The 17,362-nt window shown below is 33.8% G+C and overlaps 1 protein-coding gene across 2 annotated transcripts in view; it reads left to right on the top strand.

Moving 5' to 3' along the window:
• The window catches only part of IBTK (inhibitor of Bruton agammaglobulinemia tyrosine kinase), a 94,019-nt gene that overhangs the window by 36,130 nt on the left and 40,527 nt on the right, over positions 1–17,362 (top strand). Inside the window, exons 11-18 of one of the 2 annotated variants that reach the window (XM_010861727.1) lie at positions 828–1,002; positions 2,228–2,827; positions 3,804–3,890; positions 4,705–4,787; positions 4,870–4,907; positions 5,344–5,440; positions 13,726–13,827; positions 16,291–16,408. In XM_010861727.1, the coding sequence (XP_010860029.1) occupies positions 828–1,002; positions 2,228–2,827; positions 3,804–3,890; positions 4,705–4,787; positions 4,870–4,907; positions 5,344–5,440; positions 13,726–13,827; positions 16,291–16,408 (1,300 nt within the window). Of the gene's footprint in view, positions 1–824; positions 1,003–2,227; positions 2,828–3,803; positions 3,891–4,704; positions 4,788–4,869; positions 4,908–5,343; positions 5,441–13,725; positions 13,828–16,290; positions 16,409–17,362 lie in introns of both variants that reach the window. The other variant, XM_010861726.1, reaches the window with a different exon arrangement.

The raw sequence follows: 17,362 nt of genomic DNA, 5'->3' as shown, positions 1-17,362 counted from the left end.
ATCTTTCACACCCCATTTTCTCTCACCCTCTATAGCCGATTGGTCACCAAGTTTTGTCACTTCCATCTCAAATATTTTTGAAATCTCCACTTTCTCTAGTTTCTTTGCTACAACCTCAGTCTTAACAGTGTTCATTCTTTTTCTGGACTCTCAGTTTTGTCAGTGATCTCTTTGTCTTTATTTACTTTAAACATTTTTAATACTACAGGCAGAAACATTTACTTGCACGCACATGCCATATTTTTCTTTCATATCCTTGATCTGACTTGTACTGATAAAATCATTTGTTTAACATCTGTCTTCTCTGCTTGATTGTATACTCCAAGAGTGTAGAGGCATGCTATCTATCTTGTTCACTACAGTATTACTAGGGCTACACTGAAAAACACTATGTCACCATAGCACATGTGGTCATTCAGATATCTGCTGAATAAATGGAAGGAAGGAGGAGAAGAAGGGAGGAAGCAAATGACATTTTTAATGGAAGCTGAGGAATTTTTAAAGGTAGTATAGTCATTGTATTTGCCTTTTAGACAACTTTGGTTGCAGTGTGGAGGACAAAATCATGAGTAATTGAAAAAAAAAGAAAATTAAAAAAAAATCATGAATAATTGAGAATTGACCCACCAAAATTTCTTCTGTCAGACAAATATATATAGGGTGTAAATTATGTTGAAGAGAGAGAAGATGTAGTTCTTCAAAAGGACTTAACGCAGACAAAAGATTTCTCTGTTCTAATTGTTTTTCTATTCCATTTACTCCTAAATCGTTTTAACAGTTTTAATAAAGCCTTGATTAATGAAAGCTTATTTTTTTCTTTTTAGCAGAGATTTTATCAAACCTTCATAATTCCTCACCAGATGTGTCTTGTGTCTCTGATATAAATAGTGTATATGAAAGAATTCGACTTGAGAAACTTACTTTTGCCCATAGAGCTGTTAGTGTCAGCACAGATCCAAGTGGATGCAACTTTGCAGTCTTGCAGTCAGATCCTAAAACAAGGTAAATGTACACTTGTCTATATTAAATTTCATTTTTAGAAGGAACAGTCATTGGGTTTTCTTTTGTTTTCATTAGCTCCTGGTACAAATTTAATTGAATAGCTGTTGTCAAGTCTTGTAGAGACTTCAGACATATAATCCTATTACTAGGTTAACTCAAAGGTGGAATTTGTTATATTGGAAGTTATGAGTGTTTGTTTTAGCTTGTAAATGGATATTTATTGAAAATATTGAAGGTAGTATGTACATAGCACACAGAATTTATTCATGTCTTTGGTACTTCATGATGTCCTGTAGGTTCTCAGATTTTGAGAAATATAAATATTTGTTACATAGATTACAAAAATTTCTGACCATTGAGTACAGTGGGAAATGATAGACGAGTAGTGTAGAGTCATGTGGAGGGCATTGTGAATCTCAGTACACATCTTCTGTCACATTAGTACAGAGATGACAGGTTTAAGATAAATCATCAAGGGTCTTACTGAAGAGGGTAAAAAGTCCTAGAGACAGGATTCCTCCTGGTTTGCCCAGGTCTGTCCCACCTTGAGCACTGAAACTTTCCTCTCCTGGGAAACTGCTCAGTCCCAGGCAGACCAGGGGAGTTGGTCACCCTACCGAGAAGAGTGAAACGTACATTGGGAAGGTATGATTGCGTGCTTACAGTTCTGAAAGAACCAGGGGTATGGACTGATGTATGTGTGTATATTTATCTTTATTTCCTTGAGTTGCTAACTTATTCTGGGATCTGGGACCTAAAGTATTTATTTGCTGTTCTGTATATATTCTCCACTTGTGACATGAAAGAATATAAAACAGGAAAAGGTTGAACACTGTACTGTACTCTTTTTGAATGTTTTTAGTAATACTTTTAAAAATACATTTAAAAAATTTCTCCAAAAGTCATTCCAATTTATGTTCTAGTGTTTCCCTATAGAAACAGAAAACTCTCCTTTCAAAGGAAAACTTAATTCTTATCATGTTAGTTGAGGGGAAATAAAATACATAAAGGAACAGAAAATATTTAAAGGGTATCTAAAATTATTTTTATTGGAATAAGATGCAATATTCTTATTGGAAATGTCAAATGAAAGATTTTCTAAGTTTAATAAGTAAAAATGAAATTATACTTTAAGGAGAATTGCCTAGGGATGCTCTTGGTTTTTTGTGTTTTCTTTTTTTTTTCATTATTTTGAAGGTAAAAGTAATTTTTGTTTCATTTCTAGCCTTTATGAAATTCCAACTGTGTCCTCCTCATCCTTTTTTGAGGAGTTTGGCAAGCTGTTGAGGGAAACGGATGAAATGGACAACATCCATGATGTGACATTTCAAGTTGGCAGTAGACTCTTCCCTGCACATAAATATATTTTGGCAGTGCGTTCTGACTTTTTCCAGAAATTGTTTCTTTCGGATGGTACCGCATTAGACTTCACAGATGTTTACCGGAAAGATGAAGATTCTACAGGCTGCCATCTCTTTGTGGTAGAGAAGGTTCATCCTGACCTGTTTGAATACCTTTTGCAGTTTATATACACAGATACTTGTGACTTTTTAACTCATGGCTTCAAACCAAGACTAAATTTAAACAGAAAACCAGAAGGATATCCAGGCACTCCAAACTGTCATTTGAATAAAATGAATTCCCATGAAGATAATCAGAAGTCAGCATTTGAAGCTTACAAAAGTAATCAAGCTCATACAATTAGTGAAAAGCAGAAGAGTAAATCCAAATCTTCCAAAAAAGTAAAAAGTGTTGGGGAAGATGATCCTGTAAAAATGTTGCAAAATGTCGCAAAGAAATTTGGTTTCAGTAATTTAAGTAGTAGGTATGACTCCTCCTTAGTATCTATTCATGTACCTCATTATGCCTTCCTTTTAGAAATTCTGCTTCTTTTTTTTTTTTTTTTCCCCTGCTCAGCTTTGCTTTGCTCCTGCTGCTGATCTTGGTCCTTCTCTTCCCCTCCCCACCCATCTCCATCCCCTCCTCCATCCTCTCCTCATCTTCCTTTTCTTTTCTCTTTCCTTCACTTTCCCTCTCTCTCTCCTTTTCTCTCCCCCTCCCCTTTCTGTTTGGATCTGTTTCTTTCTTTTCAGGGACCTGTTTCTCTGTTTTCTACTAAAGCTATCTCTAGGATTCCCTGGATTAAAACATTAAAGGATAGAAAGGCTGTTCATGGATTTGAACTCTCATGGTGTCTCTGTAACAGGGATCTGGAGTGGCAGGCAGTGTGGTATTCTAGAAAGAGTACTGTCTTTGGAGTTAGACCTATATGTGCCTCTTAGCTCCACTGTAACCAGCCTAGGGCAAATTTCTTACTTCTTGAACCTCAGTTTCTCAGTAAATAAAATGAGAGGGATAATATTTACCTTATGTTATTGGTGTAGTTTGGTCATAAAGCATGTGTACAATGCCTGACAATATTTGTCATATTAACAAACCAGATTTTTTGGAGTTCTCTATTTTTAAGGTATTTATGTTGCCTGTGGCAGTATAACCTTAGTTGCCGGGCAGGAGCCAAGGGAGGAGAGTTTATCATGTTTTCTAATTGAAACCATGAAGGGTTTTGTGTTGTAGCTTTCACTTGTTTTTTTTTGTCAGTAATGATGTTTAACACATTTTAAATACTAAGTAAAATTGAAGGACACTGTATGACTGCTTTATCACAGAGTAGGGGTTTGCTGAGATACTCTTCTAGGTGATACAAATTATATAATCATGTTTAGATGTGGGCTCATTTGTTGGATTTTTGTTGTTTTGGTAGGGGAATATAGTCACCAATTGTTACTTTTTATCCTTGATAGGTTAGATGGAGTCAGATATGAAAATGAAGAAATTAGTATCATTGCCAAGAAAACTGGTAGTAAACCAAAGCTAAATCAGAAAAAATGGTAAGTTAGGAAATGAAGATAAACTTTTCATCTCTAGATTTTGGGGCCCTAACTGGAAATAGAGCTCTCTTTATTTATACATGTATGCAGCAAAATGTGTATGTGGATACCCTGTTACCTTTATTAATCTTTTTCATGTCTGGAAATGCTGGAGAATTATTGAGGCAAATGGATAAAATGTTAACTGCTCAGTAAGACAGAGTTCATTTTTTTTTTTTCTAATTACTCTCTAATAAAGAATTAAAAAAAAATTTCCTAAATTTTGTATTTTTTTAATAAATAGGTAATGATGTTAACCCAGAAACCAAAATAATTATGCCTCTTCTCTTCATCATTATGAAGATTATTTCCTTTAGTATAATTTTGTTCCGTAATAAGTATATTATTCTAAATATGTTTATTATTAAAAGTTTTTATTTTTAGGTATTTGTCTCTTGTAGGTAGAAAATTTTAGAGAAAAACCTGGTTGTATATAGACTGTGCTTAGCACAAAATAGGTTGTACAAATAAGTGAATTAATGACCTTTGACTGTCATGCCCCTTAGTGTCATATTAATCAGCACCTGGCCTGTATTGAAAAAGGAAAATTAGAAGGAAGACTTTTTTGAATATTTGTCTGTACACAGTTCCTTTTACAAATACTATCTTCGTTATAAGGCCTTATTTTTTTCCCTAAAGTGGAAGGAGATAAAATATTTTATTTGTATGTATACCCTCAAGTTGTTTGTTATATGCCACCTTTAATTAGGAGAAAATCAAAAGTTAAGACAAATCCTAAAATTGCTTTTGCTTCAATTAAACTTTTTTTTTCCAGTTCATTTTTATGTGATGTGACCATGAAATCAGTGGATGGAAAGGAATTTCCTTGTCATAAATGTGTTCTTTGTGCTAGACTTGGTAGGTGTACTTTTTGTTGGTTGCAGATTTATTTGTTTTGGTATTGTTGCCTATTCGTAATTAAATTTTTTTTTTCTTTCAGAATATTTTCATAGTATGCTGAGTAGCTCATGGATTGAGGTAAGATTTAAGTAGAAACCACATAGGCTGCTAATTATGCTTTATATTTTTGGGAAATTATATACTAAAGAAATTTTAAAATATTTTTAACTCAGTTTTTCTTTTGTATTGACTTTATTTATGCTTAAACTGGCTGGAAAATAGCAGTGTTTTGAAATTAAAGTTGTTGCAAAATAATTACTTAAATGAATTCTCCATTATTGTTTGGAGTTATATTTGCAATACCAGTTTGTTTCTTTTTTCTCAGATTTTCTTGATTCTTTTTCATGTTACAAGGCATTTTAAAATTAAATATATCTCATTTTAGCTTTGTGTTTTAACATTATATTTTTTTGCATTTGATGTGATTCCTGTTGAAAGTTTTTCATAGTGATCACCTCAATCAGATTGTAGTGTTATTTTGTAGTTGAAAATTAATTGTTTTACTTTTATTTAGGCTTCCAGTTGTGCAGCTCTGGAAATGCCAATACATTCTGACATACTGAAAGTTATTTTGGACTACCTCTATACTGATGAAGCTGTTGTGATAAAAGGTATTAATAAAAGTTAGGACATTTTAGATATTTAAGATACAGTTTAAAAATGATAAAATTACACAAATCTTATTTTCTGCTTTAATTGAATTAATCGACAAAGGCTTAAATTTAGAATAAGCTATACAGATGATTACTAACAGTGAAGGAATGGAATAGAAAATTTTCATTACCTACATGGAAATGAACTCTATAAGAACTGTTAATAATGGTTGAGATTAGATTTAACATTTTCATACCCAGCTACTTTTACATGATTGAGATGAAAAATTGACAACAGAGAGTATATATAGTCTTGATAGATAGTCTACAAAAGTTCTTTCTTGTCTGTTTTTCCCCTCATGTGAATGTGTCTGAAGTATAGACTAATAATTGAACTGAAATTTATAAAGAGATGCATTTATATACTTTGTCAGGAACACACCCGTGTTTTATTTACCAGGTGTCTTTAGTCATAGGAGTGATACACTATGTGTTCTGTTTTTTGTATATACCAAGTTTTCTTAATCAGTTTGTTGATGGACATTTAGGTATTTCTGTACTTTAACTATTGTGAATAATTTTGCAGTGAACATGGGAATGCAGGTGTATCTTCAAAATCCAGATTTCAGTTCCTTTGGCTAAATACTCAAGATTGGGATTACTGTATCATATGATAATTCTAGTTTTAATTTTTTGAGAAACTTCCATACTCTTTACATAGTGGCTTTACCAGTTTACACTCCTCTCAACAGAGCACAATAGTAACCTTTTCTCCATATCTTCACTTGTTACCTTGGTTTTGTTTTTGATAATAGCCTTCCTAACAGGTATAAGGTGACATCTTCTTGTGGTTTTGATTTGCATTTCTCTGATAAAAAGTGATATTGAGCACCTTTTCATTTACCTTTTGGCCATTTGTATGTCTTCTGTGGACAAATGTCTAAGATCTTTTGCCCATTAAAAATAAAGTTTTTATTTTATATTGTACTATCGTTGATTTATAATGTTGTATTAGTGTCAGGTATACAGCAAACGGAATCAATTATGCATATATATGCATCCTTTTTCAAATTCTTTTCCCATTTAGGTTATTACAGAATATTGAGCAAGATTCCCTGTGCTATACAGTAGGTTCTTGTTGGTTATCTATTTTGAATATGGTAGTATGTATATGTCAATCCCAAACTCCCAATTTATCCTTCACCCCAGTTTTTCCCCTTTGGTAACCAGAAGTTTGTCTTCTAGGTCTGTAGTTTTGTTTTGTTTTGTTTTTGCTATTGAATTTATATGAGTTCCTTATATATTTTGGACATTAATCTCTCATGCTTTGCAGTTGTTTTCTCCCATTCCAAGGTTGCCTTTTCTGTTGACTCTTTGGTGTGATTTTTGGTTTCATGGAACACCACTTGTTTATTTTTGCTTTTGTTACATGTGGTTTTGGTGTTACATCTAAAAAATCATTGCCAAGGCCAGTGTCTAGGAGCTTTTCCTGTTTCTTCTTCTAGGATTTTTTTGGTTTCAGGTCTTAGATTTAAATCTTTAATCCATTTTGAGTTGATTTTTGTCCAGTTTCATTATTTTGCATGTGGATATTAGTTTTTCTCATATCCTTAACTGAAGAGACTGTCTTTCCCTGTTTTGTATTCTTGACGTTCTTGTCAGAGGTTAATTGGCTGTATACATGAAGGTTTATTTCTGGCCTATTTTGTCTCATTGGTCTACGTGTCTCTTTTTATGCCAGGGTGTTCCTGTATTGATTACTCTAGCTTTGTAATAGGACTCAGAATTTCTGTAATAGAAATCATAAAATATGACAACTCCAGTTTTGTTGAATTTTTTCATATTGCTTTGACCATTTATGGTCTTCTGTGGTTCCATGTAAATTTTAGGATTACTTTTTCTGTTTCTATGAAAGGTACCATTGGAACTTTTATAGGATTTCATTGAATATGTAGATTGCTTTGGGTAGAATGGGCATTTTAACAATATCAGTTCTTCTAGCCCATGAACATGAAATATCTTTGCATTTATTTGTATCTTCTTTAATTTGTTTTTTCAATGTTTTGTAGTTTTCAGTATGCAGATCTTTCATTTCCTTGGTTAAATTTATTCCTAAGTCTTTTATTCTTTTTTGATGTGATTGTAAAGTGGATTGATTCTGTAATTTCTCTTTCTCTTAGCTCAATGTTAGTGTATAGAAATGCAACAGGTTTTTGTATATTGATTTTTTTACCCTGCAACTTTATTCATTTATTATTTCTAGTAGTAAAAAATGCCACCAAAATACTATTAGAAATAATAAATGAACAAATTTACAGGGTTAAAAACAAATATACAAAAACCTGTTGCATTTCTAATTTGTTGTCAGTTTTTATTATGAATGTATACTGACTTGCAAAGAGTCAGACACGATTGAGCAACTGAACTGATGTTGAATTTTGTCATGTGCATTTTCTGCAACTATTGAGATGATCATATGATTTTTAACCTCTATTCTGTTAATGTTGTGTATCATCTTTATTGATTTGCACATTTTGAACTATCCGTGCATCACAGGTATAAATCCCACTTGATCATGGTGTATGGTCCTTTTAATATGCTGTTTAATTATGTTTATTGGTACTTTATTGAAGGTTTTTATATATATACTCATCAGGGGTATTGTTCTGTAATTTTCTTGTAGTGAACTTGTCTGTCTTTGGTAGCAGGATAAGGTTGGCCTCATAAAGTGAGTTTGCAAGTGTTCCCCCCCTTTGGTTTTTGGGATTAGTTTAAGAAGGATTTGTGTGTTAATTTTTCTTTAAATATTTGGTAGATTCACTGATGACGCATTCTGTTTTTGAACTTTCTGATTGCTGATTCATTCTCCTTATTCTGTTATTAGTCTGTTCAGATTTTCTATTTTATTATTCAGTTTTGCTGTGTTTCATGTTTCTAGGAACTGATCCATTTCTTCTAGGTTGTCCAGTTCATTAGCATATATTTATCCATTATAGTCTCTTATGAGCCTTTATATTTCTGTGATATCATTGGTAATGTTTCCTCTTTCATTTGCAATTTTGAGTGTTTTTTTTTTTTAGTCTACTTAAAGGTGTGTTAATTTTCTCTTTTCAAATAAACAACTCTTTGTTGGTCTTTTCTCTTGTTTTTCTAGTGTCTGAATCATTGGTTTCTGCTCTATCTTTAGTATTTCCTTCCTTCTGCCAAGTTTGGGCTTTTTTATTCTTTTTATAGTTCTTTGTTGTGTAAAAACCTTCAAAGGTTGTTCTTTTGAGATCTTTTTTTAGGGCATTTATCAGTATAACCATCTTTCTTAGAAATTCTTTTGTCCTTTAAATTTTGATATGTTGTGTTTCCCATTTTCCTTTGACTCAAGGTATTTTCTTTGCTTTCTCTTTCTTCTTTGACTTCCTGATTATTCAAGACCATTTGTGAATTTTCCAGTTTCTTTCCTATTTTTCTAATTTTATGCCCTTGTAGTTGGAGATGATACTTAATATGATTACAGTCTTAAATTGTTGTTTTGTGGGTCTGCACATGGTCTCTCCTGCAGGGTGTTCTGTGCACACTTGAGAAGAATGTCTGTTTTGCTGCTGTTGGATGGAGTGTTATATATATGTCTGTTAGGGTGATTTGGTCTATAGTGTTGGTCATATCTGCTGTTTCTTTATTAATTTTGTCTGGGTTATTTATTCATATTGAATGTAGAGTATTGAAGTCCTCTATTATTTTAAAAAATATTTATTTACTTATTTATTTTGGGCTATGCTGGGTCTTTGTTGCTGCACATGGGCTTTCTGTAGTTGTGGTGAATGGGGATTACTCTAGTTGCAGGGCGTGGGCTTCTCATTACAGTGGCTCCTCTTGTTGCAGAGCACAGGCTCTCGGAGCATGGGCTCAGCAGTTGTGGCTTGTGGGCTCTTGAGTGCAGGCTCAGTAGTTCTGGTACATGGGCTTAGCTGCCCTGCAGCATGTGGGACCTTACCAGACCAAGGATCAAACCTGTGTTCCGTGCATTGGGAGGCATATTCTTAACCACTGGACTACCAGGGATGCCCAAAGTCCTTTCTGTTATTGTATTCATGTCCATTTCTGCCTTCAGCTTTTAATATTTCCTTTATATAAGTGCTCCAATGTATCTAATATAGTTTTTTCTTTGTTGTTACAATGAGGCTTACATGTAATGCAATCATGGAACTGGAAGTGTTAGTGGCTCAGTCATGTCTGACTTTCTGATTCCATGGACTGTAGCCCACCAGGCTCCTCTGTCCATGGGATTCTCTAGGCAAGAATACTGGAGTGGGTTGCCGTATTCCCTTCTCCAGGGGGATCTTCGCAACCCAGGGATCAAACCCAGGTCTTCTGCATTGCAGGCAGATTCTTTATCATATGAGTCACCAGGGAAGCCCTAATGTAATTATAACAATCACAACTTTTTTCTGTATTTCTTTTAATTGATGTATGGTTGATTTACAATATTAGTTTCAGGTGTACAGCATTGTGGCTCAATATTTTTATTGATTATGCTTCATGTAAAGTTGTTAAAAAAACAATGTCTTTATTTTTCTGTACTATACAATATATCCTGTTGCCTTCTCATTTTATACATAGTAGTTTTTAACTCTTAATCCCATAACGTTGTCTTGCCTCTCCCCTTTCCCTCTCCCCAATGGTAACTACTGCTTTGTTCTCATTATCTGTTTTTGTCTTTTTTATTTACATTTGTGTTCTTTAAATTCCATGATTCCACATAGAAGTGATAACATGAAGTATTTGTCTCTCTGACTTATTTCATTAAGCATCAGAGAAGGCAATGGCAACCCACTCCAGTACTCTTGCCTGACAAATCCCATGGGTGGAGGAGCCTGGTAGGCTACAGTCCATGGGATCACTAAGAGGCAGACATGACTGAGCAACTTCACTTTCAGTTTTCACTTTCATGCCTTGGAGAAGGAAATGGCAACCCACTTCAGTGTTCTTGCCTGGAGAATCCCAGGGACGGTGGAGCCTGGTGGGCTGCCATCTATGGGGTTGCACAGAGTCAGACACGACTGAAGTGACTTAGCAGCAGCAGCAGCATTAAACATAATAGCCTCTAGGTTCATTATTGAAAATGACAGAATTTCATTCTTTTTTATGGCCAAGTAGTATTCCACTGTATGTCACACACACACACACACACACACACACACACACACACAGATACATGTATGTATACATACCATATAAACACCACATCTCCTTTATCCATTCATTGGTTGATGGTTTTTTGGGTTGTTCCCTTTCTTGGAAGGGGACGACAGAGGTGAAATGGATGGATAGCATCACCAACTCAGTGGACTTGAGCTTGATCAAACTCTGGGAGATGGTGAAGTACAGGAAAGCCTGGTGTGCTGCAGTGCCTGGGATTGCAAAGAGTTAGGCACAACTTAGTGACTGAACTACACCTATCTTGGCTGTCATTTACTGCTTAATTTTGCATTCAGATTTTCTTCACTCTTAGTTTCCTCCCCCTCTGATATTATTTCTTTTTTTCCAGGTTACCACTGATTTTATTTTATTTTTTATATACTACTAAAGCATTTATTTGTTGAATTACTGGAATATACTTGATTTACAATGTTGTGTTAGTTTGAATCAGTTATACATATACATGTATCCACCCTTTTTTAGATTCTTTTCCCATGTAGGCCATTACAGAGTATTGAGTAAAGTTCCCTGTATTAATAGGAGGTCCTTATTAGTTATCCATTTTATATATAGTAGTGTATATATGTCAATTCATATCTTCCGGTTCCATTATTTCTTCAAATATTTTGTCCTTTCTTATTTGCTTCTGTGAGTCCCCTATGTATCTTTTTATAGTATTCCAGAAATCCCGTATGCTGTTTATTTTTATTCAGTTTTTTTTTTTTTCCTGTTCTTCATATTGGATCATCTCTGTTAACCTATAGTTTCTGTCTTTATTGATAGTCTTCATTTCTTGAGATGTTATTCTCATACTTTCTTTTAAATTTTTAGACATGATTTTTTAAATTTGTTTTTGGACATATTTAAAATAATTGATTTAAACTCTTTGTAATAGTTCAGGATCTTGGCATTCTTAGGGACATTCTCTTGACTTTTTTTGTTTTTTTGCCTATAGGCCACACTTCACGTTTCTCTTTTCATCTTTCATAATTGCTGGATCTTAGTTCCCTGACCAGGGCTTGGCAGTGCAATTGCACTAACCACTGAGCCATCAGGGAATTCCCATAATGTAGCAACTCTTGAAATCAGATTCTCTTTCTTCAGGGGTTATTTATTTTATTTATTTATTTTTTCCTGTTTATTTAGTGACTTTTTGAAGCTAATTCTGTCAGATGGATATTCTTTGTCATATGTGACCACGGAGGTCTCTGCTTATTCAGCTAATAGACAGAATTTTCCTTAAATGTCTAAACCAGTAAATTTCCCAGCCTATGCCTTGGAGTTCTTTGTGTGTGTTGTGGCATGGCTTCAACTCTTAGGCAGGCAGCCTACAATTCTGCCTTAGCTTTTATTTCCTGCTTTTGCAGAATCTGAAGTTCAGACAGAGGTAAGAGTTTGGGGCCTTCCTAAGTGTTTTCTGGGCATGTCCACAGTCCTCCACGTTTGTATGACCTTCTAGATTCACAGGAATATGTTAAAACTTTTGAAAGCCCCTTATGGACACTTGTATTAGTCAGCTTAGACTGCTATAACAAAATAACAGACTGAAATTTATTATTCATAGGTCTGGAGGCTAGAAGTCTCAGACCAAGGTCTGGCAGGATTCTCTTCCTGTCTTATACACAGGTTATGTGTATTACCTTGCTATTATGTCCTTACTTGTGTTGTGTAACAAGCCTCTTGTTATGTCCTTACTTGGCTTTTCCTCAGTGCTTGTGAGTGTATTTGGAGAAAGAGTGAGAGAGCACACACACGTGGAACAGCTTGTTGGGGAAGTATGGATAGATCTCTGTCTCATAGAAAGAGACTAATCTTGTCAGAGCAGGGCCCTACCCTTACGACTGCACCATGTGAATTTTCAGGGGACACAAACACTCAGTCTTGACAACATCTTTTCCCTGAGCTATTCTTTTTAAGTTTTGACCTGCCTCTTGTTTGCCCCTTATCATTGTCTTGGACAGCTTCAGTGTTAAACAATTGCTATTTGTTTTTAATAAATACCCTTTTCTGAGGCTGTTCACACTGGGTAAGCTTTGAGTCAGGTCAAATAAACCCCTACTAGTGGGGTTCCAGGAAACTGCCAGATGGGTTAAATAATAACAGTTATTTGATAATGTTGCCCCACAACTGTTCTGTCACCTCCAGTGTCTGTACCTGCTTATTTCAGCCCATGGTTGCAGGAGTGATGGCTTTCAGGACTACTGTTGAGAATGGAGGGGAGTAGGATCTATGTAGGAGGAGCCAGGGTGTCCCAAAGCTCACTGTTGTTAGCAAGATTCAGCCAAGTTTTTGGAGTCAGTGCTCCCTGATTATTGTGAGCCTTTGGCTAATTTCTAGAATTCTGAAAGAGTTGATTTTTGATCATCTTTTTGTAATAATTCTCATTGCTTTGGTAGAAGAGAAGAATTTTTGAAGTAGTCCTTAGTCTGCCATTTACAGTGACTTCACCTCTCATTTAATGTTTTTTCTACTTTAATTTTTTTTCTTTTTAGCCATTTTTCTCTTCCTATGGTGGTGTTTTTTTTTTTTTTTTCCTATTTATATTGCTATTCTGGCAGTGACTCGGGGGCATTGCTTAAGGTCATTAATAGTACACTGGACCAAGGTTATGTTAAATTAAGGAACTTCTCTATAGTTTACAAGTACTCTTAGATGACCAGATCCATTTTAAATAAACCTAGGAGCTTTATTCACCTCCGTCGTCCCTCACTGTGTGTGTGTGTGTGTTTTAACATATACCTGTATATTATCTTTGATGATGAGAATTGACTTTCCCCCCTATTAGTGTAACAATAATGAGAGATTTTAAATAAGGCAGGCATTCTAGCCCTTTAAGACGAAAAGAGATCTACTCAAGTTGCCCATTTTATGGTCTTAATGTAAACCAGGGCATTTTGGTGTTTTGGTTTTTTTTTTTTTAAACAGTTTTCTACCTATGAGATAGAAATATTTTGATGTTATTACTGTTTATCATATTTACAATTTCAACATTTAGAAACTAATCATCTTAACTCTCTTTTGAAGTGTTTTGTAGTATCTTAATTACTTGGACTTTTTTCCCAGGTATAATGTTTACAGAATAGTATGAGTGACACTTTTTTATTTTTTTCTAGAATCTCAAAACGTGGATTTTGTTTGTAGTGTTCTTGTGGTGGCTGATCAGCTTCTCATATCTCGATTGAAAGAAATTTGTGAAGTAGCATTAACTGAAAAACGTAAGTAATTTTGAATTAGAATCATAGTGTTTTCTCAGGTTAATTCAGGATTTATGGTATTTTATTGACTTTATGATGCAATTTAAGTAAAATGCCTGTTTTTATATCATGAAAAATGTCAAGACAGTTAAAATTATTTCTTGTCATCATTTGTAAGCACATCAGAGATGTTAATATGTGAATACATGTAAATCTTATAATTGAAATATGTTAATTTTTTGAAATATCATAAAACTTGGAATAATAAAGATGGCATGAAATTATTTTGCAATGTGAAGGATGGGAGTTTGAAAGTGGAAATTCTTTGCACTTGCCCTGGTCTGTAAGTCTACACTTAACTACCCTGTTATTTGCTGCAATTTTTTTTTTTTTTTTTGAGCCACATTGTGCAGCTTACGGGATCTTATTTCCCCATCAGGGATGAACTTGCGTCCTTGGCTGTGCAAGTACAGAGTCCAAGCCCATGGACTGCCAGAGAATTGTATTTGTTGGAATTTTTATGTAACCATCCCATCAATGTATTTGATCAAAAGTATCTCTTTTTCTGAAGCTCTTAATTCTCTCTGCTTATTTCAGTTATTTGCAGGACTGTCATTCTAACACTAAACTTTGAAAGCCAAAGTTATTTTTTTATTATTTTGTGCCTTACATTCAAATTGCAGCTGTCAAAACTGATCAGTCTCTTAACTATGTTAATCACATTTCCCCTACCTTTTTATTCCCACTGTCACTGTGCTAGTTGAGATCACTATTACTCGTCCCTTCTGTGTAGTGTCATAGTAGTCTTTTAAGTCCTCTTTCTCTCTTCTGACTTTTCTTTCTTTAATCTTCCTATAGGAAGTGGTTAGTGTCTTCTCCTATTCATATGTTTTTAATTGCTTCCTCTGAGATAATGGTTAAATTTCCTTAGCCTGATACAAAAGTTTCTTGGCTTTCTAATCTTATTCTTGTTCTCCTTCTTTGCCTCTTAAGAAAGTGTGATTTTTCTGATTTGTACTTGCTAATAGTTAATCTTAGTTCAGGTATCTTATTTACTCACTTAAGCTCTGTGGAGTATCTTCTTCTTGGTTATCAAAAAGAGAGCAACAGCTATGATCTTAAAAACCAGAAAAAGGAAATACAGTTGTCCCTAAGTGTCACAGGGGATTGACTCTAGGAGTCTCTGCAGATACCAAAATCTGTGGATGCTCAGGTCCCTTATGTAAAATAGCATAGTATTAACACAGTGAATACAGCTGGTCCTCTGTGTGTGGAACTTGCTGGTATGGAGGACCAGCTCTGTATTAAATAAAGGATAGGTATAAATAGGTATAAAATAGCAGTAGGTATAAAATATACAAATTGAGGATATTTTCAGTTGTTCAGTCGACTTTCCTGGCATCCTTTGGATATTCTTTCTTGGCTCCTGCTGCACAATTGCCCCTGTTAATGAATTTCTTGATCATCTTAGAATCTAGCAAGAGAAGGATTCAACAGAACTTTGGTGTCTGTTTATTGGGCAGTCCTTGAAACCAGCTGAACAACTCTTTATAAAGTTTTTATATGATTCATTTTTATTTCTGTGAAGTGGGAGACTTTGGGTTCATCATTAGTTGAGACTTTGGATCAGTCCAGAGTGAGGCAGAGATCATTATTGTCTGCATATAACTTTTGACTGAGTTACAAGAGAGAAAGAGAAAGGAAATGGAGGAAGCCAGGTGTAGAAAATAGTTGTGTTTTTCTGTTGGCTGGGGCTCAGAGTAAATAAGAAAAGGGGATTTCAGAAGCCAAGTTACATGTTAGGTAAGCAGAATATTCTTGGACAGTCTCCAGTAAAACATACTTCATATATACAGTTACAAGAATTATAACAAAATCTAACATCTTTTGTGCAGTATGTCAGATTGTACACTGGCATGAGTGATAATACAGTAATATTTAAATGTACTTATTTTCTAAATATATAGTATGTGTTTATATATGTAAATATACTCACATAAAGTCTGATAGTTGATTTAACATAAAAATATTTTATAGAATGATTCCTTTACTTTCTCTTAATCATAAGTATATTGTTTTAGTTTTATAGAAGAGGAAATAACTATTCTGTGATATGTAAGTGAAAAGGAATGTTGTTTATCAGTGAAAGTTAAAAATATTCCAAAATATTTAGGTGGAAGATTGTTGATTCTTACGTGTTTGCTTTTAGATGACACTGAAATGCACCTTTTCTATTTTCTTTTGCTTAAAATTTTGTGTGTATTTATTTTTCCTCATAACGAATCATTTAAAATTACTTTGGCATATCGGGTTGGAAAATAAATTCTATATTTGCCCTAGTATAACTTTTTTTTAGCAGAACAGTACTTTCAGTTTTCCTTCTTCTAAATGTTCAAACCTGACAAGTTAATAAATAAATATATTTCATTTGCAATAGTTAAAATGCCTTTCATCTTGTTTTATAGATCTTTTCTTCCTTTGTAGTTACCCTTAAGAATGCTGCTATGATACTGGAATTTGCAGCAATGTATAATGCTGAACAGTTGAAACTCTCTTGTTTACAGTTTATTGGACTGAATATGGCAGCTTTACTTGAAGCAAGGTAGGTTGAGTATTATATACAGACTGTCGCAAAAACACTTATTTATATATAATAGCAAATATGTTAGTAATTTGAAACTAAATAACAATAAATCCTAACTTTGTAGAAAAAGTGAAAATTAAGACATTTAATCATTTCATCAGTATTTGGATGCATAATATATGCCAGCCATTGCTACAATACTACAGTGAACAAATGGAGAATATCCTTGCTCTCAGTGTTATAGGAGCTTACATTCTGGTTGGAAGGTCATGGGACAATATTACCACAAGTATATTTGTATATATATTCGTATCACTCTGCTTGTTTAGGCTAATTTGTAATTATGTAGTTGTTACCTGGGTTTTGGAAACTATTTGTAATACTAATTAAGTCAGCATTTAATTACTTCACATATATTTATGCATATGATTTGTTACTGGTTGATTTCTGTTTTCTCTTTGTATTTATTCTCTTTTAAGATTTTCCCTATACTATGTATTGATTCTTTGGTCAAACTTAGTGTGCAGCAGATGGCCTGAAAAATTTAGTTGGTCTGGTTTATTGCAAGGTGGTACATGTGTTCAAGTTTTGATGGTAATAGAATATTCATTATGAAAAATGACACATGTTACATGAAAAAATAAGTTAAATATTATATCCTATGTTATAAGCTAATATTTCACAATATTGATGTTTACCTGGATGAAAAGATTTTGATAAATGCTAATGATTTAGGAGTCATGGACATTTTAGAATTAGAGGAATCTTAGGAAATTTAATCTCATTCTTTTCAACTATTTTAGCAGTGGAATTTTTTAATGAAATAAATTTACAGATTCATTTTTTAGTGTAAGGTCAAGATTTTGTTACATTTATTCACTATAAAGTCAGTGATAAGAAGATGAGTCTTTTTGGTGAATACAGAAATTTCACATTAGAATTTTTGGTGTCAGTTGCATTTTTAAAGTCAGT

The sequence above is a fragment of the Bison bison genome, unplaced genomic scaffold (genome assembly GCF_000754665.1).
Source record: "Bison bison bison isolate TAMUID 2011002044 unplaced genomic scaffold, Bison_UMD1.0 scf7180017864473, whole genome shotgun sequence".
In the NCBI taxonomy this organism is placed as follows: Eukaryota; Metazoa; Chordata; class Mammalia; order Artiodactyla; family Bovidae; genus Bison; species Bison bison.
The sequence above is the reverse complement of the archived record's forward strand: the minus strand, read 5'-3'. Positions and strand labels throughout refer to the sequence as shown.